At 36.4% G+C, this 25,956-nt stretch overlaps 1 protein-coding gene and 1 non-coding gene across 2 annotated transcripts in view; one reads left to right on the top strand and one right to left on the bottom strand.

The window, feature by feature from the left end:
• The first annotated feature begins 15,430 nt into the window (after positions 1 to 15,430).
• LOC128284520 (small nucleolar RNA R71) lies at positions 15,431 to 15,536 on the top strand. The gene has a single exon (XR_008274945.1). It is a non-coding gene; the product is annotated as a small nucleolar RNA R71 (small nucleolar RNA).
• A 326-nt stretch (positions 15,537 to 15,862) lies between these two features.
• Positions 15,863 to 25,956, bottom strand: part of LOC128283888 (uncharacterized) — a 43,394-nt gene continuing 33,300 nt past the window's right edge. Inside the window, exons 3-4 of the mRNA XM_053021304.1 lie at positions 16,068 to 16,152; positions 15,863 to 15,974 (exon numbers count right to left, since the gene is read on the bottom strand). Of these exons, the coding sequence (XP_052877264.1) occupies positions 15,863 to 15,974; positions 16,068 to 16,152 (197 nt within the window). The remainder of the gene's footprint in view (positions 15,975 to 16,067; positions 16,153 to 25,956) is intronic.

The raw sequence follows: 25,956 nt of genomic DNA, 5'->3' as shown, positions 1-25,956 counted from the left end.
AATATCAATTAACTAAGCACTTAACAAATTCTCCTTGAGCCGATTATCTAAGTCAAGATAAAGACATCAATATGCTTGCCCCTAACTGAATACATGCAACTCCAATCTATCTCATGTGGCCGAATATGCATGTCTATGTTGAGGCCAATATATGCTTAATACTTCCTACAATTATGGTTACTTGTATTGACTACATACCATTTTGTTTCAAATTCAAAACTCGGCTAATACACATATATGCATTAGTAATCAAATGCTAACATTTGCACTTCACCTTACTACCATTTCTCATCCAAATAACATGAGCAACAACCATTTTTCTCTTCTACTTCCTACCATGGCCGAATGCACCAAGACACCATACCATTTCAATTTTGGTCATGGTTTAAACAAAGAACTTAATGTCTAACTCAAAAAAAATGCTAAAAGAAAATCCAAGAGTCATCAATCCACCATCACATGTATCATTACAAAGCTTCACATTTAGCATGCAAATGACATCAACACAAATCCACCTTAGCAAACTTAGCTCATCATCATCACATAGCAAAGATTTAAACCATGGGCTAGGTAGAACTCAAGCTAACAACTAAAAACATGCATGAATCTCATGGAACAACATCAAACATACCTCCTCCTAAAACACCAACCAACCGAACATGAAGTAAGAAGACTCCTTTCTTCTTCTTTTGATTTTTCGGTCAAGAAGAACAAGGAGGATGAAGCCTTTTTTTTTCTTCTAGGTACGGCACAATAGGGAACAACCACACACATTTTTTTTTTGTTTCTCCTACTACTAACACTAATATTTTATTGCCCATGTTCTTTATTTTATTATTCCTAACATAAAGCATTAACCCAACATGTTTATGACATGTTTTAGCCATAACATTTTGTCCACCCTCATGCTCATGGCCGCCACTACTAATTGGGGGGGGGGGAAATTGACATGCAAGTCCACCCTTTTGATTTCATGCACTAATTGATCCTTATAGATTAACCTATCACATTTCAAAAGTGTCACACATAAGTCCTATTGACTAAATTCACATGCAATTTACTAAATCGAAGCTTAAAACTTTCACACATTCATATTCACATATTTTAGACAATAAATATCATATTCAAATAATTTGGTGACTCGGTTTAGCGGTCCCGAAACCGCTTTTCGACTAGGGTCACTTTAGGGCTGTCACATTCAGTGGATACTTATGACATATTAAATTAACTAACACACTCTAACCTAGTGGATTTGTAACTTGACCATCAAACTCAGTTGACTTGATAGGTAAATTCTTATCCATTACTAATGTAGTACAAATATACGAGTGAGTTGACCCAGGGTCAATGAATGCATATACAACAACATCAAAGAGATAGAATATACAAGCAATAACGTTAGGCACGACAACTTCCTCTCTAGCTCAAATAACATATGTCCGTACAGTGCTTGAACTTCAGATCGAAAAGCTGTACCTTTGGTTCGATTGCGATTTGCACCCATATTACTGCTCTGACCAAGACGTTTACCTTTCTGAGGTGCCAATATCTATTTATCACATTGCTCTTCATTGTCTACTGCTACTCTTGGACAATTCTGCAAAAAAATGATTAGTTGAGCCACATTTTTTAACACGCACCCAGTTCAGTTCTGCATTCATTGGTGTAAATTTTTTGTAATGTTTACAAATCAACTTAGGATTATTTCAAACACTTCCTACACTATTGACATGCTTAACTGGATTTTTAGAATAATGTTGTATTGATTTGTTTCTACCTAGAAACTTAGATGCTGAAGTGTCATGATTAAACTCTTCTTTTGTTTTATTTTACGACGGTGCAGAGAATGACTTAGAAAAGCCTCTTTTGTTAAATTACCAAGCTTTCATTCTATTTGCTTTTTATTATTTAAACTTCTTCCATATTTTGAGCCAGATTAAATAGAACTACAAACTGTCAAATTTCTGTCCCTCTAATCATCATTCTAATTTTGTCATTTAAACCATCTTCAAAACGGATACCCATTTCTTCCACATTTGTCACAATTTCCCAAGCATAGTTGTTGAGGTGTAGAAACTCTTTCTTGTATTTAGCTACTGATTTATTCCATTGCTTTAACTCAAGAAATTCTTTCTTTTCTGATCCAGGTATCATTTGTTGACATACTTCTTTTTAAATTTAGACTTGAAAAAGTCCAAGTTAATTTTCCCTCAAGACTCTGTTGATAATGTTGACCACGGTTGTAATCTGTGTCCTTAAGTAAAGACACAACACATCAAAGATAATCACTAGGAGAACAGGCCCTTTCATCAAAGACTCATTGAATATATTCGATCCAATACTCACTTTAGCGGATCATCTTTCGCTCTACCGGAACTCTTTAGCACCACATTTTCCAACAACGCGTCTTAGTTGTTTGGGGTAGTGGAGGTATCACAGAAGGTACAATAGGGGGTGGAGGTTGTTGAGCAACTAAGTTGGCTCGCATAAATTCCATGAACCATTGACCCATTAAACCGAAGAAAATGTTTTTAACCTCAATTTTAAACATTTGTGGAAATGTTAAACTATGACTTGCTACTTGTTCATTAGTCGAGATATTACTATTCACTTCATTAGTCTTAAGACTCTAACAAGATCTTAAAAATCTATAAGAAAATTAAGGGTTAGATTAGATCAATAATATCACACTATCACAGGTTTATATGGCATGTAATTTCTACACCTCAAACATGCTATGTTTAGCCCAGGAACGACTAAATTGTAGATTTGATACCACTAAATGTAACATCCTTAACCTATTTTCATCACCAAATTAGGGTTACAAAGTATTACTGTATAATTCAGAACATCTCAATTCAAATTGAAATAATTATACAAATTTCTATTATCATTCAATAACTATTTTAAATCAAGTAGGAAATACATTTATGGACCTTAAATCGAGCGTATAGGGCCCTAAAAATAACTTGAAAATAATTAGGGTCATTTTGGTCGTGTGGCTACTTCACACTCCGTGTACATTGGTTGCATAACTAACTATGCCCATGTAATATAAGGTTACATGGTCGTGCGGCTAGACTGTGTAACTTACTATGACTGTAGCTCAGGGTCACACGACCGTGTCACTAGGCCATGTAAATCTTTGTGCCTGTGTGGACCAACCTACACTGAAAACAAATACTGCACACGACTTTGTGAGCAGGTTGTGTATGACACACGATCGTATGACAGCCCATATGTCCCTTAAAAAGTTTGCTAAATAAAACACATTTTCATCCAAAACTTAGGCACCAAGTGAAATCACAACCAACCACATTCATATATTAAAAACACAGTTAACAAGCCTAAAACATTCATCTTAAGTGCCTAACCAATGTGCCCTCATTGACACCACAATTCAAACACCTAACAATGCACAACCAAAGCTATGTTTCATGTCAAAAGCATTCACAAAGTAGTTTGCATTTAATCTCATAAACTAACTTACATTCAAGTCAAAACTTACCCTTTCTCTACTCATTCATTCATATTCATATGTACCACAACTAAAGCACCTATATAAGGTTTACACCAAGTGCCCAAATAGCATAACAATACTATGAACATACAATGTCTAGAACATGATCACATATAACTATTGCAAACTATAAAAATCACTTCATCCATCTAAACATTACCATATATATGTGTAACGCTCGGGTTTGTGTAAGTGTGCATAGTCGTTATCAAGTAATAAGTAAATATCTAGTTATCGTCTCGATAGGGATTGTATTCGTGCTAAGTCACTCAATTATAAAAATACTATTAACAACTTGGTAAATAGATAAAATTACGTAAAATTAATCTAGATGCAATGATCCCTAATGTGATTTATCCTAACATGCAGCTATATGAATGAAATAGATTTTAGCAAAATTAACACAATAAACAACAATTATAACTTAAATAACCTAGGACAATTACTTTAATTAAAATCAAATTATTATCAACATGCTTATCAATATTCAGAAAAACATTCCATGGCAACTTGATCTTTCATGAGTTTGGAAACCACATTAGGTCCTTTAGGAATCTTTTACTTAGTAAATACGCATTTTTGATCCTTATTTACTAAGGTTTTCTTAGTATTCGTATGCGAGGTAATGAGGACGTGTTAGGTTTGAAACAGTTTAATCACACAAATTGAAAAACTATGCAGATAACAGAGCCTGGTTAGGGTTGTTATGTAACCTGCAATATAATCGGGTTAGGATCTAAATTGAGCATGCACATTTCAATTATTTGTCCATTAGCCATTGTCCGTTAGGATCACTCACTAATTCAGGTGCATTTCAATCACGTATGAACGAAATATAGACTTGATTTTAATTGAAAACATGATCGATTGAGGCAGAAACATTATAAGCATGAATCAAATAATTATTATTTAGTCAAAGCAATCATCCTAACTTAAATAAAATTAAGCTATCATTGTTGTAAACAAGAACAGTAAACACATAGCAAACATTTTTTATTTAAGTTAAAGAAAAGAAAGATTAAACCCAAATTAAAGTGGCTGTCACCTAAGACTCTGACTGACGAGGGCTCCTTCGTTCCTTCGCTTTGCTCCTTTGCTGATGGTTCTCTGAGGCAGCCAACCAATGGCTCTTTAAGAGGATAAGTTGCTAAAAATCCTTATGCAAAGATGATGATAGGCATGAGGGAGAAAGAAAGCTAAGAGAGTTAAGGGAAGAGAGAATGATGAATGAGTGAGGGATGATAGATAAGTGAGAAATAGGGTCTTATTTATAGGGGAGGCAAGATAGCTAGTTTGCTAAAAATAAGAGTGCCCATCATTTGAAACTTCAGCCAAGAGTGGTCGGCCATGATTTGTGGGACTGTGGCTGATTTTTTCTTGATTTAAATGCCACAATTTCATCAGGATCAAGACTCGGTCAATTACAAATCTCTAGGTAAATCGTTGATTTCTTCAACTCTTCAAGGACCTTGTGTGATTAAACCAAAATTTGATTTATGAACATCCACATGCAGCCAAATTTTGGGTTGACTTGGTCCTCCATTTGGATGGTTTTGTAATCAACATAAAGCTCTCAGACCTGTCCAACAATAGTAGATAATTTAGAGGACCAAAGAATATAATTTAACCACTTTAATTAATCAATTTACTTAATTAATTAAGACCCAATTTGTTAATGAAATATATTAAAATAAATTATTAAATATAACTTTATATTTTATTCTTTAACTTAATCATGCATGGCCCACTGTATAGCTTGAAAATATAATATGCCTAAATTAATATAAAAGAAACCATTTTCGCATGAAAACTATATAATAAAGCATAAAATCAAATTTTAATAATTTCTATGTCCCAATTTCTTATTTTCATATATTTCATTAACTTATTAAACAATTACTTGGTTTTAATAATGAATTTAAGTAAAATCCTATATATTTTTTACATTTACGCACCCCCAAACTTAAATCATTGCTCATCCCGAGTAATGCTCATGCACAGCACAAGGTTGCTAAAGCAAAATTGCTAAAAGTGTAAGCAGCATCAACCCTTGCCCCATAATCATGTATTAATAAATTCATACTCATAGATCTTCTTTAGTAACAAGAAAATCATACGCAAACATTTTGAAAATTTTATACCAAGTTTTAAGATATGACAACATGAATCATAGTATGTATATATGTCACAGTCATAGATAATATTCTTCATTCAACATAATTTCTCCTCAATCAAGCAAAACAATCATAAGGCTTATTTATGATCTTCATATGTTGAACTTAGTACTTTCTCTACACTAATGTAAGTGACATAATCATCAAATCCATAGGTCTTTTATAAGGTTATAATGGGGCTCGGCTAGAGGTAAGGTTTTAAGAAATACGACATTTCGATTTCAAAATCTTAACCTTTAACTTTGTATTGGATTTCTCAAAATTCCACCTTTTTCTTTAAGTGATCCCTTGGAATACCCCTAAACTTATTTTGAACTCATGCTCGTACATTTTTCTTTGGGGAAATTAAGCAAACTTTTCTTTGTTCTCTTTTTTTTTTTATAAGCATGAGCACATACATCCTGTAACGGCCAAAATCCCAAAAACCTTGTTAAAATTGTTTTTCATGTGTTGTGGCATGAAAGTATGTCTACTTTAGTGGTTTAGTACTCTGGGAGTATCTAGGAAGCCAGGGGTTCAAGCCTTGGCTTGAGCAAATGTTTTCTTTTTAAGGTTAAACCCCTACTTTTGGTCAGTATGGTTATATGCAGAACTTGTTTAAAGCATGACAAAGTGAGCATGCTAGCCTAGTGGTAAGGGGCGTGTTATTACAGCTATGAGACTTGTGTTCAAGTCCTGCTGCACGCAAAGGGTGTTTATTTTGCTACTATGCCTTGTAAGTGACTGAATGGTGGTGGGACTCCGATTTAGTGGGTAGTTGGAGTGTTTGAGGAAAGGTGGTGTGTGTGGCCGAATGTTAGGGGAGTTTGAAGGGGTTTGAACTGGTCGGTTATGGGATATGTTGAGTGATTTTGGGAGAAAATTTAGGGTGGTTGAGAGGTGTGTGAGTAGTGTGCCGAATATGGAAAATCCTTGGTACTAATTCAGTCTGTGGCATTGATTGTTAAAATTATCTGGGTTTCCTCTCTTCTCATTTATACCGCTAGGTTATTTTGGAGTTTTTCTTCTGTTGTTATCTGTTTGTGCCGATTAGGCAATTTTTTTCTCCCCATTCGGTATCGAAATAATTCTGCTTCACTTTCATTCTAACTTTTCCAAACACTCTTCTCCTCTTTTCTATTTCTCTGATTCTTTTCCTTTTCACGTGGCTACTTAGACAAACACCTATCTCATATCTCTCTCTTTTTGCTTCCGATGGTGGCGAGTGCTCACTGATCTTTTTGGGCTCGGGCACTCATGTCTTCTACTCTCCCTCAATTGTTCTTTGTTGGCTGAATACTGGTAAAGAATCCCTGTCTTCATTTTGTTGTTTCCCTTTCGAGTTTCTCTTTCTGAACATCATTGTTTTATCTCTTTCTTAATACCGATTACCCCTCCTTCTTCTATTTACTCTTTCAGTTTAATTCTCATTTTCGATTTGGAGAACGTTACGATATTGATTTGTATTTAGTTCTATCATTGTGGTAAGCAGTATAGAGTTGTTATAAAGATTCTTATGTTACTTTACAACAGGTGATATAGGTGGTATGAAAATGCAGTAGAGACTATATTATATTTCATATTTGGATGTATTAACAAAAAGGGGTTGTGGTTTCTATAGGTGGTGTTTGAGGTTGTTTTGGCACATCTCCAAAAAGCCAATGGGTTGATTACAGTTTGTTTTGGTAAGAAAATACGTTAGATCTAGGACTTCGTTAGTTGTTTAAAGACAGAAATCAAGTAACTAAATAGGTGTTATGTTGATTTGGTTCAAGTACAAGAGCATTAGGAGCAAGGTTCACTTCAAATGCTTCAGGCGTGTGAACACTGCTATTAGATGTAAAATTGCTAAGGTTGAAAAGCCAAAAAGCTGAAAGACTAAAAAGTTGAAAAGTGGGTAGACGACACCACACGGGCGTGTAGGTGCTGTGTGGCAGGCCGTGTATCAAAACATGGCCGTGTGGTCGATAAGATGGCCATGAGCGTTTTCATGGGTCGAAACGAAATTGGGCCACTTTGGGAGAAACTGGGCTGTGTAGGCCTAATAGGCTGGGGCCCCATACGGAAAAATCGCACAAAGTGCAGTAGATTGTGGGCCAGGTTGTGTAAACTACACGATGAAGGCCATTTTTGGGCTAAGTGGGCCATATGGAAGTTTGGGCCCATATGGGCCCGCAATATGGGTTGAAGGCCCATTATTACTGTTTGACTATTAAGGTTGCATGGGTCGCCTAAGACGACAGTGGACCAACTGTTGGGTCGGTGAGTATACTTAGACCCTATACTAATGAAATGACCATTATACCCTTATGGGCAAATTGGTGAAACACCCCAGTATTATGTATGATTGTTTTTGAGCATGACATTTCTGCATACACGTATGATATTATGTTACATTACATGGGGTCGGATAGATGATTTTGGAGGAAGTGTACTAAAAGGCTACGAGTCAATTGTTTGGCACTCTATTGCAAATCTGTTTTAGTACCAAAATCAGTATGACTTGGTGTGTAGGGTTGCATTGGTGGATTTTATCCCCACATGGTGTGTAGGGCTAGTACGGAGATGGTGTGTGGCGGTTGGATTGGGTAGGATTCTTTGTTTGCATACTGTACTGAAATGGGTTTAGGCCTAGACTGATATTGTTACTAAAAAGGGTGAGGCCCCAACTAGAACTAACGGGCTTAGGCCCATTGTGTTTACTCAAATTGTTTGTTATTTTGGGATTTCACACACTAAGTTTTCGTAAACTCACCCATCTCTGTTGTGCGTAAGGTGAAATCCCCAAGCTTAGACGGATCAAGGTGATGAAGGACTCGAAGGTGGTCTCACCATAGTAAATTTATTTAATATACTTAATTTAGATTTCATTTGGTATTGGGTTTTTGTTATGTAATAAGGCATTTTAAAGCTTATTTTAATTTGGGGTATTTAATTACTTTAATTTTTGCCTGTTTGTAATAGGACTCATATTTTTAAGAAAGTACAAACCAATGATTTTTTTTCTGAAATCATCACGCTTACGCCATATGTTTTAAAAGCTTCCGCAACAAACACTGTTTTAAAATTGAGAAACTAGTGTAATTAATATTTTTCTTAAATAACTTGAGTTTTCACAAGGAACTAGTCATCCTAACCTTTTATTTGGAGTGCAAAGAAGTTTTTATGAAAAATGGATTTTTGTCAATTTGTGTTTTGAAAAACACTCCAATGTCACATCACAGATTCAGCCATAACGTCTAGGCTGGGTTTGGGGTGCTACACAACTTCTGAAATTTTCCTCAAATGTCTTTTACCAAGACAAATTTAGTTAAGACGAGTGCACAAAATTAGGATAACTTCAAAAGATGGAGATATGGCTTGTAATGTAGGTTCATTGCAATAAATAGGCATTTTAAGCTTAAAATTATAGTTTCGAGGGTCTAATATCATAAGGTGGGCTTGAAAAGGCTCAAATGATCCAAAGAAAATGGTGCCTATGTCATATTAGATTTTTATGTCTCCTAGGTTTTCGCCTCAAGAAAGTTACTAAGTCAATTCTAAAGATATAAACCTTCATGTATGTCTAATCTCAAAAGAAACTAAGTTTTCATGGCAAACATTACCTAAGACTAAGATCATATAAATATTCCTTTCTTCGTGATAACATACAATCACTTAGATAAAATCATCATTCATGCTTGCATACAAGCTATCTCATTAACAAAAAATTTCTCTAAACATTCATTTATTAAAACATACTCATGAAAGAAATGATTGAAACATACTTGAAAATTTTAAAGATTTTGAGCTAGTATTTGCCTTACCCCCTTAAAAAGAAGCAATGTGCTCACTGCAAGGACAAAGTAATGATTGAAAACTGAACACCAGGTAGGGTTTAAAATAAAGAGAGGTGTAAGACTGCTTAAATACCAAGTCTTTCCTCATAATCCAATCCTTGACTTGTTCATTCCCATTACCACATCAATTAGTCTTTTTTCTTTTTAAAGAAGCATTTATTCATGCTTGCTATGTTTTATTTTGCAGAAAGTAAATCCTAGTTGCTAAAGAAATAAATTCCTAAAGACCTAAAATAAATATAAAAAGACAAGAATCCCCTTTTTATTTTTCTAACTCATCCCCCTTGTCTTCTTTAGCTCCTTCTCCGCTTGTATAATCAGTATCTTCCAACCATGTCACAAAGATAGCATCTGGGAAGTCAGGAAGAAAAGTGTTAGAGATATTCTTAAAAGTATTTCAAATAGAATCATCTCTAATTTTTTCATATTTCCAGTAAGTTTGTTGTTGATTGTGCATGAACTTGTACATATCCATCAAAATTGACAACTCTGATTTCCTTGAAGTACTTGCAGAAGTTGGCATGGGAGTTGTATATTCAGGTTCAACACTTAGCTTGACTGATTCCTCTTCTGGCTCAACCCTTGGTTTAGAGTTTTCAGATCCTTCAACTGGTTTAGGACTGTTTGATTCCTTATCAAATTCTTCTTCTTCAGTGTCTGTAACTAATTTAGTTTCAGTTTCATTTGTTGACTCTTCAGAATCTGGCTCAGTTGGTTCATTTTGCTCACCTTGATTCAGCTCATGCACCTTCTCTAGTAACCTTTCAAGATCATGACTTGTAATCCACCCTTGGACATATCACCCCTTCAAATTTGCTTGTGCTTTAACATGGGCCCTTAAGCAAAGTAAAGTGATTAATGATGGGAAATAAGCACTTCCTGTCTTCTTTTTAGCACAGTCATAAATCTCCTTGAGAATAATTTTCCTAACATTAATGGACTTTTCTGTCAAGATTGCATATAACAAGAGTATTCGTTCTATTGAGATGGTGGAACTATGTGAGATAGGCATAAAACTGTAGTGAACAAAATAAAATTATACCTTTGCTACTGGTTTTAGGTATCCCCTTCGGCAAGAATGGCTCCCATACTTTCTTATAATCCATTGAGATCTTGGATATGTCACAACATCAAGCACTTGTTGAAGAAAATCCCAATTGATATTATTCATCATAGGGTAGTACTCATTTTCTTCAACATCAGGTAAGTTAAACAAATCATTGATGGACTTAGAAGTAAGAGGTACCTTTTTATTCCAAACGATGACCTTAGTAGCATCTTATGTGGTCAAACTTGCATAAAACTTTTATACTAGTTAATCATCGAGAAGTGAACGAGAATCACAAAATCGTTCCCACTTAAGAGTGTTGATTGTCTTTCTAATTGGCACAGCGACAACCATCAAATCATTACTCCTAAAATAAAATCCTTTTTCCGGCATCATAGGTTGATGCTTGAAAATTGAATCAAATCTCTCTTTTATTCTTCATCAATCACAATTGGGTTTTCAGAAGTAGTCTTTGATGATCTATTCTTTTGCGAGACATGGTATTTTCCTGAAAATTTATTCTTCATCAATCAAATATGTTTGTTTGAATTATGACCCTTTGGACCTAAATTTGGTACGCATATATATTGGAAGTTAGAACCATTTGGTTATGGTTAGTTTTGTGTCATTTATATGGTTTTGATACATAAGAGAAGTGGTTCAAATGGCAAAGTTATTTTGTTATGGTATGAATCTAAATTGTTAAGGTTGGTATGTGTCAAAAGCGGTATGTTTATGAATCTAAATTGGTAAGGTTGGTATGTTTCAAAAGCTGTATGTTTTGGTATGGAAACAAGTTAGTTGCTAAATTGTTAAATATGCACATGTTTAAGTATGTTTAATGTGTGTGATTGAGGTGCCTTTATGGCATATTGGTTGAATGAAAATTGGTCATTTTATGTATAGTTGAACATGTTTCGATACCTTGGTCATATGTGGAAATAGCTTGTCTAGGTATGCTTGAATTAGGTGAAAGAAATGGCTTGAATTTGACCTATTTCTTCTTCACATAGCCTAAGCACTGGCGTGTGTCTCAGTCGTGTATGAAAAATGGCCACATAACAGGGCCGTGTGTCCCCTGTAGGTTTTTAAAGGTTGTATTTCGAGAGTTACACGGCCTAGCACACGAACGTTTGGCTTGGCCATGTGACCCAAGTCAGAGAGTTCTATGGGCACGGACAAGAGATGGAATGCAGCTGTGTATCCCTAATTCGAATGTCCACACGACCTGAGACACGGGCATGCGTCTCAGCCATGTGAGTCACAGGACTTAGCCACACGGCCGTGTAACCCCTATGGTGTGAATTGTTCTGCCTTTTTCCATGAAGTTGTAAAATTGTCAATTAGTCTCGAATCATTTCTAAAGTGTTTCTATGGCTTCAAGGGCTTCTAAAAGGGACATTGTGTATAAGTTTGATTGATTATTACCATGATTTATGAAATGTTTGAAATAAAATGTTTGAAGCTTTTAAGTTTTTGATAATGCTCTGTAACCCTATTCCAATGACAGATACAAGTTAAAGGTGTTACAAAATGTGTCATGATCACCTTCACTTCTAGATTCTAACCTCGACAAGTTATCAGCCACTTGATTCTCAGTCCCTTTTCGATCTTTAATTTCCATGTCAAACTCTTGCAGCAAAAGTATCTGCCTAATCAACATCAACTTAGCATCTTTTTTGCTCATTAGATACTTAATAGTAGAGTGATTTTTGTATACTATGACCTTTATACTAGCTAGATAAGAACGAAATTTATTGAACGCGAACACCACGGCCAATAACGTTTTTTCTGTGGTGGTGTAGTTGCGCTTCCTTAAAGTTCTACTAACATAATATATTTCCCGTAGTATTTTGTCTTTCCTTTACCCCAACACTGTTACCACAACATAATTGCTAGTGTCACATAAGAGTTCAAAAGGTAATGTCTATTCCGGAGCTACTACAATTGGTGTTGCTATAAGTTTCTGTTTTAACTCTTTAAAGGCTACCAAAAAATGTTCATCAAAATTGAAAGGTCTATTTTGCTCCAACAAAGTGCACAAGGGTTTAGATATCTTCGAAAAATCCTTAATGAATATTTTATAAAAATCTACATGATTTAAAAAACTTCTAATGCCCTTGATAGGTGGGAGGTGCAAATTTCTCTATCACTTCAATTTTTGCTCCATCCACTTCAATTCCTTTATGATATCCAATGCCTCAGGACAATTCCTTCACGAATAATGAAGTGGCATTTTTCACAGTGGCACATGACCAACTTTAGGTTTTTCAAACAATCCTCAAAATCATTCCAAAACATAAAAAATTCATCCATGAAGACTTCAAGAAAATTTTCAACCATGTCAGAGAATATGGTCATCAAATAATGTTGAAAAGTTGCCGAGGCATTATATAACTTGAACGGCATCCGTTTGAATACAAAAGTACCATATGGACATGTGAAAGTTTTCTTCTCTTGGTCATTAGGGGCTATGGCAATCTAGTTATATCTTGAATAACCATAAAAAAAATTAGAAAGCTTTCCCAGCTAATCTATCCAACATTTGATCAATGAATGGTAGGGAAAATGGTCATTCCTAGTTGCCTTGTTAAGCTAGCGATAATCCATACATACTCTCTATCTTGTGATAGTGGGAGTTGTTATAAGCTCATTATTATCATTACTTTCCACTATGACCCCTCCTTTCTTGGGTACACATTGTACAGGACTCACCTATGAGCTGTCTGAAATCAGGTAAATAATTTCAGCATGAAGCCACTTAATAATCTCTTTCTTGTCAACTTCTTTCATGATTGGATTCAGTCTTCATTAATGTTCAATGGAATTGCTAAGGCAATCTTCAAACAAATTCTTGTGCATGTATAATGTAGGGCTAATTCCCTTTATATTAGCCCAGGTCCAACCCAATGCTTTCTTAAATCATCGAAGAACTTCTAACAATTTTTCCTTTTGCTCGGGTGTTAGCTCCGTAGAAATTACTACCGGCAAAGTATTATTGTTGCCCAAATATGCATACATCAAATGCTGCAGCAAAGGTTTTAACTCCAATGTAGGAGGTTCCTTTATAGAAGGTTTAGGAGGATTGAATGATCGATTTGATAAATATAAGGATTCAATCTTCTTCCGTGGTCTATCCACTATCTGCTTGGCTTCCATAAATTCACCAAATTCCTTAAAACTTATTGTATCACTTTGCTCAAGTAAGTCCTCGTCATTGTCAAAATTGTTGTGGGCATTCATCATTAACATCAGCACATTTCAAACCATTAAATACATTGAAGGTAACTTGCTGATCATTTACCTTCATGGTTAGCTTGCCTTTTTGTACATTAATTAAAGTCTTGCCAGTAGCAAGAAAACGTCTTCCAAGAATAACTGGCACATCTTGGTCAGCTTCAACTTCTAAAACAAGGAAATCTGTTGGAAAGATAAATTTATCTACCCTTACCAACACATCTTTAATTTTACATTCTGGATGCGCATAGGATTGATCAATCAATTGAGGTCTTACTTTTCCAATTCTTAGCTTCTTGAAAATAGACATAGACATTAGATTTATACTCGCTCCTAGATCACATAACACCTCACCAATATAGTGATTTCCAATTGAACAAGGGATAGTGAAACTATCTAGGTCCTTCAACTTCGAAGGTAGTTTATTCATCAACATTGTTGTGCACCCTTTAGAGAGAGCTACAGTCTCAAATTCTCCCGATCTATTTTTTTACAATAAATCTTTAATAAATTTCATGCAATTAGGCATTTGCTCTAAAGCTTCAACTAGTGGTATGTTGATATGGAGTTGCTTCAATACATCCAAAAATCTTTTAAACTAAATATCATGTTTAGAATTATGAAATCACTAAGGAAAAGGTAGAGGTGGTCATCCTTTAGGTTGCTGATATTGTTTTTCCGTGGCATTCTTGTTCACAACGTGATCTGATCATGCCAGAACATTTTACCGTACACACTTTTTAGGTTTAGAATGTTTTTTAGATGACTCTCGGATCTTTACCTGGTCGTTATTCGAGTTATCCTCTCATGCCGTGGCATCTTGAGCAACGTCATCAAGCTGAGTTATGCTTTTAAGAGTTATAGCCTTGCATTGTTCCTTCTCTTGTGATCTCAAATTCTCGATATCACTTGACAATGCTCATTGTGGTCTTGAATTCAAAGCATTCACTATTTACCCTACTTGATTATCAAGAGTTCGGAGGAATTTAGTTTGACTCTGAATTACAACATCATTTTTAGCCATATATTCATTCAACAAAACTTGAATGGATGATGATGATGCTGATGCCTGACTTTGTTGAACATTTTGCCTCCGCATAGGATGATTATAACCAGCCGGTGCACTGTTGGCATTCTGTCTTACAGCACTGTTAAAATTTCCCACACCTTGTTTATTCCAACAGAAGGTCAGATACTACTTCCACCCTAGATTGTAGGTGTTGGAATAGGGGTTATTATTTTGGTTATAATTACCCATGTAGTATACAGATACTGGATTTGATGGGCATTCACTAAACACAAGATCCTCACCATAATAAACACACGATAGCTCAGCTACTTTCATCTCCTAAACCATAGTGGGTTTTTTCATTGTTTTAATCATATTAGGCAAAGAAGATACATGGGTCATCAACGAAGTGATTGCATCCACTCCATAGTACCAACAAATTGCCTTGCCGCGCCTAGCTCTTGTTGTCGATATTGACAATCATTATTTACAATCTTTTCCAAAATCTCATAAGTTTCGTTATAAGATTTATCCAACAAGTTGCCATTGGTGGAAGCATCAACTACCATCCTTGTATGTGCATTCAACCTATTATAGAATATCTCCATCTAAGTCCAGTGTTGAAATCCATGCATCGGACATTTTGAATTAAATCTTTAAATCATTCCTAAGCTTTATATAGTGTTTCATCCTTCAATTTTTGAAAAGATGTGGTGTCATTTCTAAGCTTGGCATTCATATTTTGAGGATTATATTGTAGGAAAACATCCGGAAAAGAGCGATGCATGATGCCACTATTCTTGATGGTAGAGTATTCACCATGCTCTCACACGATCTCTTAAAGAATATGAAAACATTTGAAGTTGAAGAGCATATTCAGAACACCATGTTGTCTAAACAAGTCACAAACATCTAAAAAGACTTAAATGCGTCTTGGATCTTGATGGGTAACCTACCAAAATGTTCTCTTGTTTGCAACATCTGGAACATTACTGATTTTAGTTCAAACTGTTGAGCTTGTATTTGTGGTATGACTATCCTAGGATTAAGATCATCCTAAATTGACACAATATGCTTTTCAATTGATCTATCTAGGTCATCTATCACTCTATGAACATGAGGATCAGCATCTTGACCATTCAGATTATCACTAATACCAGGTATCACCCTACGAATAAGAGGATTAACATCTTAACAATTTGGATTATCATTGAGACCAGGGTCATTCTCAGTCCTAGCCATTTTTCACAATTCTTTTTGCCTTCTTTGTAAAGTTCTCTTGATCTCTGGGTCAAAAGGATACAATTTGTAGTAGAAGTCCCTCTTCTCATGCACTAATAGTGAACCTGTAGAAATTAAATTAAACCAAGTTAGATAAAACTAATGGAATTAAGTAAAATAACCAAACCAAATTGCACCAAATTGTTGATCTTTGTTAACAGCGCTAAAAACTTGTCGCGTGTAAAATGATATGCAAATTGTCCAAGTATACATGTCGAATCAAGTAATAAAGTGATACGTGAGATAGTCTCCACAGGGATCGGATTAGGTATAAGAGTGGTCAAGTTATTATAATGAATTATGATTATTGTTATGGAAAAACCAAGTTAAGTACGCTATGGTAATTTAAAATAATAAGGATTTGTCCGAAGTGAATACTAACTAATACTGGAAAATGCTAAGGCAAAGCAAGAATGACAATGCAATGGCAATTACGACAGTAATTACATGAATAATTTGTGAGCGAATAAGTAAATAACTAAGAATGTAATGGAAAAGGTACTATGGCAAAGGATAGAAGGTCTATGATGTAGATTAAGAAGGATGGGATTACTAAGAATCTTCCCTTACTTTTAGTAATGCCTCAGTAAAATCTTAAGTAATCTACTACTCAAAAGAGACCTCAAGTTCTTTTGGAAGTTAGATCTCAGGTTACCTGGCCTGTGTCTATAGGCCTTAGCACAGTACCCTGTACTATTTTGTCTTCATTCTATACAAATATTGCTCTATGTCCAGAGTTTACTACACAATTTGATCGAATGTCTGCTTGTATCTTTCAATTTCAGTCCAACTAATCCAACCTTTTCTAAATTAGATTCAGTTTATGAGCATACTGCACACTTGTCTATATCTAGAGAATGTACGCATACAATTGGGAAATTAAAACAATTGAATGAAACTGTAGATTAAATCGAATATATGCTTCAACTATTAAAGAAAGTAAAAGTTTTCATCATGTAATCCCAACCTTATGAGATTTAGCTCATGGGTTGGCAATTAAAGTTTAAGTTCAAAATAACACCCAACATCGTTTCGATCAATTCAATTCACGGGAGAACAAATTAAGAAATAACAAAAGAACTTAGGAAGATTGTTGTCACCAAGTCAGTCCTCAATCCAGTAGTATAGTGTCTTGTGGTGGCTAAGGGAGACTGCTTTTGGTCTCCTCTTCCCATCTCTACTCAGCCACTACCCTCTATTGTTGCCTCCGGATCTCCACACCTTTAGGGTTTCCTCCTTTGGATTTTTATAAGTTTTTCTTCCTAGGGTAACTCTAATAGCCCACAATATCTTCTCCTCTTTTTTAGGTAGATTTTTTTGGTGCAAGTAGAGTTGGACTGAAACTAGTCTATGATGAATGTTGACTCGGTCATATTCCTTTATTTCTTTCTCCACATTATGCACCTACCAAACTACCAATCACAACCATTCCTCATGTAATTAAAGGTATCTAACAAGTAAAAATAGTCCAAGCTCCTAATGCAAGGGTAAAAATACTAATAAAATGTCCTAAAATGAAACTAAATATACCCAGCTACAAGAAATTAGCTAGGTCTAAGGGCATGAAATATAGCTCTTTTCAAGAGTTATCATTGCGAAACAAAGGATTGTCACATGGAACGTTAACTGTAGCTGGCGCTAGTGGATCTTGCATTTGATGCTACAGCTGCTGTCAGTGATTCCTTCAAATTATTGTTTCTGGATATGTGATTGCTACAATAGGCGTGCATCTACTACACGTCGTGCACCAAACCCAGAGAGAAAAGATTAGTAATATTAAAACAAGATGAAATCGTATCTATAACTAGAAAATTGCCTAATTATTCTTTTGGAATATGGAAATTAAAATCAATCCAGTAATGTTGCCTCCCCAGTAACGACGCGAACAGCTTGACCACCTCTAGATGTACTAACATCAAGAGTGTGAATATTGCAATAAAATAGAGAGTTATAAGGCAATATCTACAAGTATACGAGTTGAGCTATAATATAGATTTTACAATGAAGTAGATGAGTACTCCGAGGATTGTACCCTAGGGAGGCGAGTACTAAATCAATCTTAACCTAAACAATTATAGATCTAATTAATACTTTATGTCAATTATAGTACGAGAGTAAAATAAGAAATATCTTTTGGGTTTGTAAAATAATAAAATAAAATAACATAAACAAGAATTAAAATTGCAAGAGATAGAGATAGATAAAGAGAATCAAACTCGAGGATAGGTGATTTGTTCATTTCGCAATCCCAATTAATTGTCGCCTTAGGTTCCTTGTCAATCAACTAGTCGCTACTGTAGTGGGATCTTCGATCTTCCACTAACATAACGAGTCAGTAAGAACTACTTATCTTTCGACCTCATAGCGCAGACTGGCTTTGAGTAAAGGTGTTCACGAATGGACAATACCAATTTTGGGTTAATTCCCACCTTGATAACTTCCAAGGTTGTTGGGCCTAGGGTTTGTTTCATGTTCCTTCTTTTGCAAATAGTTGATTTGTTGTGTACCCTTACGAAATTGTTAAGAGATCATACCTCCAGTCATAAATCCCCTATAGTAGAATTAGTTCCTCATTGCTTTCATAAACAACATGGAAGGAATGGAAGAATTAATCATAGGGAATGAATTGAAATAGAGAGCTTAAGAAAGCCTGATTGATAATGATGAATAGAGAAAATCCACAGATATTGATCTCATTTACAATTAGATTCTTGAAGAAAACAAATACAATAAAATTATAAAAACCTATGAAAGCAAGAGAACAAATCTAAAACCAAAGAAAGAATAAAAGCTAATGGAATGTTGTTTATAACGTGTTCAAGAGAGTTCTATTTATAGCCTTCAGGAAGCCGTTGTCTGTAGCCCTATGCTAGCTGACATTCCCGAGCTTTAGGTTTGATTTTGCAAACCAAAATGCCTTTGCTTCATGTTTTGATCTCGTCATTGAGTCGATGTCCCGACACACCAGGACTTGTGTCACGACATAGCAGCCAGTCTACTCCTCTATAGCCATCTTCAGGGGTATGTCACGAAACCATCAGCCTCTATCGCAAGATTAAAGGCAGTCTCTGACTTTCATTATTTTGCTCTCTATGCTGTGACATAAGATCTCCTATTGGTCTCTTACACACTTAGAAAGTATGTTACCTCTCCCTTAGGCCTCATTTGGCCCTTAAGGTTAATAAAAGATTCAATGTGTATATTTTATTGAATGTAAAAAACTAAAGAAACTAAATTAAACCATAATGAAAATGCTTCTATTCAAGCTCCTTAAACATGGAAACTAGTTTAATTTGCTACACCAAATTACAGTAGATCAACTTCATGAAGTTTACTCCAGAACCTAGATGTGAATCTTGGGTCTCAATCTGAAATAATAGATATTGGCACTCTATGAAATTTGACGATCTCAGACACATATAACTTAGCTAATTTTTCAAGCGAAGAATCTGTTCTGACTGAAATAAAATGAGCAAATTTCGTCAATCTATTGACAATAACCCAGATCAAATCTTTCTTTCTCGGTGATACAGGTAATCCGAATACAAAATCCACCATGACTTGCTCCCACTTCAATTCGGAATCATGTCTTTGTAATAATCTAGACGAGACACGATGCTCGACTTTTACTTGCTGACAAATTAGGAATTTAGCTACAAACTTAGAAATTTTGCGTTTCATGCTCGGCCACCTATACATCTATTTCAAATCACGAAACATTTTCGTACTAGCTGAATGAATAGAGTATGTACTACTGTAAGCTTCAGAAAAAATATCTCATTTCAATTCGAAATTATTCGAAACACACAGTCTCTTGTGAAAGTACAATATACCATCAGCATCAATACTGAACCTATTCTCATTTAGTTGTTAACTTTGGGTCATCATTGTGCAACTCCTTAATTCGCTGAAGAAATAATGGTCTAGCTTTTAATTCTACCAAAATAGAACCATCCATATTTAAAGTTAATTGAGCATTCAATGCTCTCAAAGCAAACTATGATTTCTAACTAAGTGTGTCAGCAACCACGTAAGCCTTTCTCAGGTGATAGTTTATTACTAGATCATTGTGACAGCCCAAAATTGACCCTAGTCGGAATGTGGTCTCGGGACCACAAAACCGAGGCATAAAAATAATTTAAAATTTATTTTGATGCCTATAATATGTGTGTGCTCATGTGTGACATTTTTGATGTTTTGATTTAGAGTTATAAAGGTAAATTTCACTAGAAAGGACCTAGTAGTAAACTTTGAAAGTATGATGGGGAGATGTGTGATGACTAATTGATCATGCATGCAAAATAAAGGATTTGCATGTCAAATTTCCCCAAAGGAAGCTTAGTGCCGGCCATGACATGGTTTATGGGCAAAAAAACATGTTGAAACATGTTTTGTTAATGCATGATGTATTAAATGATAAAAAATTAATGATGTTGGATGAGAAACAAAAAAATCAAAAAATTGCTCATCCTTTCCCCCATTCTGCGTGTAACTAAGAAAAAAACAAAAAAATTGTTCATCTTTTTCCTCCTTCCTTTGGCGAAAATTCTAAGAGGAAGAAGAGATTTTGCTTCATTTTCTTTGTTTAGAAGAGATCTAGAAGGAGATTTGGCTAAACTTGCATCAAGATTAAGGTATGTATGAGGTTGTGTCATGAGATTCATGCATGTTTTAGTTGCTAACTTGATGTTCATGTTAGCCATGGTTCAAATCCTTGTTATGCCATGGAAATGGTATTTGGCCAAAGTTGATATTGTATTAAAGCCATTGCATGCTAAAAGTGAAGCTTGTTGATGATGCATGTAATGATGGATTGACTACTCTTGAAATTTCTTTTTAGTATTCTTGAGTGGGGCATTGAGTCCTTTGTTTAACCATGACCAAAAATTGAAAGGGTGTGATGTGTGATGTATTCGCCATGGTAGGCACATGAGCTTGGTTTATGCTTCTTGCATGATAGTTAAAATTTATGTTTTGAAGGGTTATGAACACCTTGAATTTCGGCCTTGCACCTATATGTGTATATATGTTTGCACATGATGATTTGGTTATGAAATAAGTGATAAATATGTTTGTTTAAAGAAGAAATTGTTGAAGAATGTTTGAGAAACTTGCATGTACATTCGCCTAGTACATATATGGTGTGAAAAACCTTGAAATTTATTGTTGATTGGTGCAAGTATGACTAAGTATAATCGGCCATATGAGTGCTTGATGCTATGTTAAAATTTTTGAGCTCAAGTATGTGAATGTAAGTGTGTGCGGCCTTATAAGGGCTAAGTACCTTGGATTCCCCTTTGATATTCAAACGACTAAAACGATTTATTTGTTAACATAAAGCTCAAGAGCTTAGAGGGCCACGATTGGATAAAGGGAAGGAAAAAGTGACCGAATAGCCGTTGAAGCCGTTCGACAACATCCGAAGTAAGTCTTCAAGAAATGACCCTACTCGAATTATGTGAAATGAAATATGGATGTGAAATGATTATTGATATATGTGTGTATGAGTATTTGAATGATACCCGGGCTAAGTCCCGAAGGCGATTATGCTAGTGATATGTTTGAGCCTTAGTAACGAAAATGAAACATGGATGTGTAATGATTATTGATGTATGTGTGCATGAGCAATTTAATGATATCGGGCTAAGTCCAAGACATTTATGCTAGTAATTATATCCGGTTAAGCCCAAGGCAATTGTGCTAGTGACTACATCCGGCTAAGACCAAGGCATTCGTGCAAGTTGTTAAATCCGGGCTAATACCGAAGGCATTTGTGCAAGTCGTTGTATCCGGGCTAAGACCAAGGCATTCGTGCATGTGGTTATATCCGGTTGTATTCAAGAAGCTTGGGCTGAAGGTGAGCGTTGGTTGCTGTAATAAATTTAATTAGTACGCTCGAAAAGCCCAAAGGATAAGGTATGTTTACATGTGCATTGAAAAAGTCGATATGTTTGAGTAACATTCGTTCAATCGACTAACGAATTTTCAGCTATTGAATTGGTTGATATCTTGTGAAAGTATATAATGATGAAGTGTGAAGTAAGTATGATTATGTGAATGTGTATTAATGAAATGATTCATTTGGCTATGTGATTGTAATGCTTTAGTTAAAGCCGATTTCATTGCTTGAGACTTACTAAGCATAAAAATGCTTACTCCGTTGCTTTGGCTCTCTGTTTTATAGATTTTGCTTGTTAGCGATCGGATACGGGATCATTGAAGTCGAAGTCATCCACACTATCAAAGCCCCCATTTTGGTATAATTTTGATTGAACTTTGAAATGGCATGTATAGGACTACCCCTTGTTGGTTCAAATATGTTGTGATGTACATGTGTACGGCCATGCGAAGATGGCTCGTAAAAGTGAAGTACGAACTTAGACCATTTGTGATTTGTATATATATATGGTTTCATGATGTAATTATGGATTGGAAATGGGAGTGTCGGTCACATGATCAGCCATTGAATGGCTAAAATGATCATAGGTGAACCTATGTGTGGCAAGACTAGTTGGTTCATGGAGACTACAAAATAGGTAAGACCTACCTTAAAAACAGATGCTGCCAGCTGCAGTGACGTGAATGTGAAAAATCACCAAAATTTTTAGGGATGGTATTAAATAGTGAAAGAATTATGTAATCAAACCTTGATGAATCTACTTTCATATGAAAGTAACGAAATGATCATATGAACAGTCTACCGAGAGATATTGAAGTTCTCGTGAGACAGGGCCAGAACGGTTTCTGGGTCCCCTGTCGCGACTTTGAAAATTTACTATGAATTATCCAGAATGAATTAGGAGTCATGCCATATATTTGCAGATTCCTTTTTGAGTCTAGTTTCATTAGAAATAAATGGCACCAGTATTAAAGCCCTGTACAGGGAGATATTCAAGTTGTAACGCGCGAAGGTCAGTGTAGTCGACCTCTGTAACATGGGTGACTTTCACTAATAAACTGTACCAATTGGCCTGACCAAAAATTCTAGAAATAAATCCATGGAAGAATATATGAGTCTAAATTCAGGGAAAATTTACGGAATCAGTTTCCGAGTTTTGAAACTCGAGATATGATTTTTAAGGCGACAGTGATGCAGTTTTCCAGCCTGTCTGGAAATGCCAAATTGGTCAGTACTTTAAGAGGACTTGGCTCGTTAACCCCTCGTGTCCAACACCGGCGATGGTCTCGGGTTCGGGGTCTTACAATTTTATTGGTATCAGAGCTACGGTTTAGTCGATTCTAGGACTACCGTGATATGTTTGGGGTCTAGCTATACATGCCATTAAATGATGAATTGATAGTGTGGTGATTTCTGACAATTTGACTTTGTGTTTGTTTATAGCAATGGATCCCGATCCCAACCGAGCAATAGCTGATGATGTGGAGAGTGTGGCGCCTGCTCCCGCGCAAGGGACAACGCCGGCGGACTCTCAACCTATGGCCAGCAATCCGAATGATGAGGCTAGGCAAGCCTTTTATAGTGTGATGAATGATTGGTTCAACCAATACATTCGAACTAACACGACTGTTCCACAACCTCCATTCCCGACTAATGCAACCCCCGCACCTACAATACCTCCGGTAACTGACCAAATAAGGTCAAGTAAGCCCCCAGTCGACAGGATTCGAAAACATGGGGCCACTGAGTTTAAAGCTACGGATGATGACGATGCCGAGCAAGCTGAATTTTGGTTAGACAACACTATCCGGGTGCTCGATGAGCTATCTTGTACACCCGATGAGTGCTTAAAGTGTACCATCTCCTTGCTACGCGATTCCGCCTACTATTGGTGGAGTACTCTGACTTCTGTAGTGCCTAGAGAGCAAGTGACTTGGGAGTTCTTTCAAACCGAGTTCCGAAAAAAGTATATCAGTCAGAGATTTATCGACCAAAAGCGAAAGGAATTTCTTGATCTTAAGCAAGGCTCTATGTCGCCATCGACTACGAACGAAAATTTGTAAGGCTTAGCCAGACGCAGCGAGAATGCATTTCGTCCAAGCTATTATGTGTAAACGCCGAGGATGGGCTGAATGATGATATAAGGATGTTCGTTGGCATTCTCGAAATACGAGAGTTCGTAGTACTTGTTGAGCGAGCTTGTAAAGTCAAGAGCTTAGAAAGGAGAAACAAAAGTTGATGTGGGAACCGGAGAATTTGAAAAAGGTCCTCGGAAAGTCTCTTCAACAGCATCAAGAGATTTCGAGATGATGTGAGCCGGTCTAGAGGCGCTTCGGGCTTTCTAGACGAGATCGCGGTCGACCCCTGTGACCACACGAGTCACTTCGATCGCTAGTGGTGGAAATGATCGCGAGAGAGAGCAGAGTGTCTGCATTGTGGCAAATGGCATTCGGGAACTCAGAGGTTCCGTGATCGCCTCTGCTATAAGTGTGGATCGCCGACCACTTTATCAAGGACTACCCGAGGTTGCTTGAACAAAATGTAAGTCAAAGTGGAAACCGGGTGCTACCATCGCCGAGGAGGCCATCCAGAATGCGGGCAATGCTAGTGGCGGTCGAGAGGGTCGAGAGATGCTACAACAAGACCCGAGGCTCGTGCTCTGCTAAGACTTATGCCATACGCGACGCGAGGATCTTCGCCTCACCGATGTTATTACCGGTACTTTCACTCATTTTGATACTAATGTGATTGCTTTGATTGACCCGGTTCTACTCATTCTTATATATGTGAAACCTTAGCATCCAAGAAGACTTTGCCTATTGAGTCTCTCGAGTTTGTAATTCGGTGTCAAACCCTTGGGTCATTACGTGCTTGTCAACAAAGTGTGCAAGAAAAGTCCCTAGTATTCCGAGGTTCTTGTTTTCCGGCGGACTTGATGCTTTTGCCGTTCGATGAATTTGACGTTATTCTTGGTTTGGATTGGTTGACCATGCACGATGCGGTTGTAAATTGCAAAAGCAAGACTATCAATTTGAGGTGCGCGAATAACGAGATAATTCGGGTTGAGTCTACGGACTTAAAGGGGTTGCCAGCTGTAATATCAGCAATGTTGGCCTAGAAATATGTAAGAAAAGGGCGTGAAGCGTACCTTGCGTATGTGCTCGATGACAAGGATTCAGAAAAGAAACCCGAATCTGTGCCAGTGGTTTGTGAATACCCGGATGTTTTCCTTGAAGAATTGCGGGTTTACCACTGTTCGGAAATAGAGTTTGGCATCGAATTGGTACGGTACCACTCCAATTCGATAGCTCCGTATCGTATGGCACCAACGGAATTAAAGGAGTTGAAAGCTCGGTTGCAAGAATTGGTGGATAAAGGTTTTGCTCACCGAGTTTTTTGCCTTGGGTGCGCCGGTGTTGTTTGTGAAAAGAAGGATGGAATCATGAGGCGTGCATCGACTATCGTCGACTTAATAAAGCGACGATAAAGAACAAATATCCGCTATCACAGATCGATGACTTGTTCGATCAATGAAGGGAGCCTCATTGTTCTCGAAAATAGATTTGAGATCGGGCTATTATCAATTGTGAATTCGAGATTCTGACGTACCCAAGACTGCCTTCAGAATGAGATATGGTCACTACGAGTTCCTAGTGATGCCGTTTGGGCTTACTAATGCCCCTGCGGTATTTATGGATTTAATGAATTGGATCTTCAGACCATATTTGGATTGGTTCGTAGTCGTGTTCATTGATGACATCTCGGTCTATTCAAGAAATGAGACCGAACATCTTTGAAACACGAGGTTAGTGCTGCAAATTTTACGGGATAAGCAATTATATGCTAAGTTCAGCAAATGTGAGTTCTGGTTAAGAGAGGTTAGCTTCTTGGGACATGTGATATCTGCATCGGGTATTCGAGTCGACCCAAACAAAATTTCAGCCATACTTAACTGGAAGCCTCTGAGAAA

The sequence above is a fragment of the Gossypium arboreum genome, chromosome 11 (assembly GCF_025698485.1).
Source record: "Gossypium arboreum isolate Shixiya-1 chromosome 11, ASM2569848v2, whole genome shotgun sequence".
In the NCBI taxonomy this organism is placed as follows: Eukaryota; Viridiplantae; Streptophyta; class Magnoliopsida; order Malvales; family Malvaceae; genus Gossypium; species Gossypium arboreum.
The sequence above is the reverse complement of the archived record's forward strand: the minus strand, read 5'-3'. Positions and strand labels throughout refer to the sequence as shown.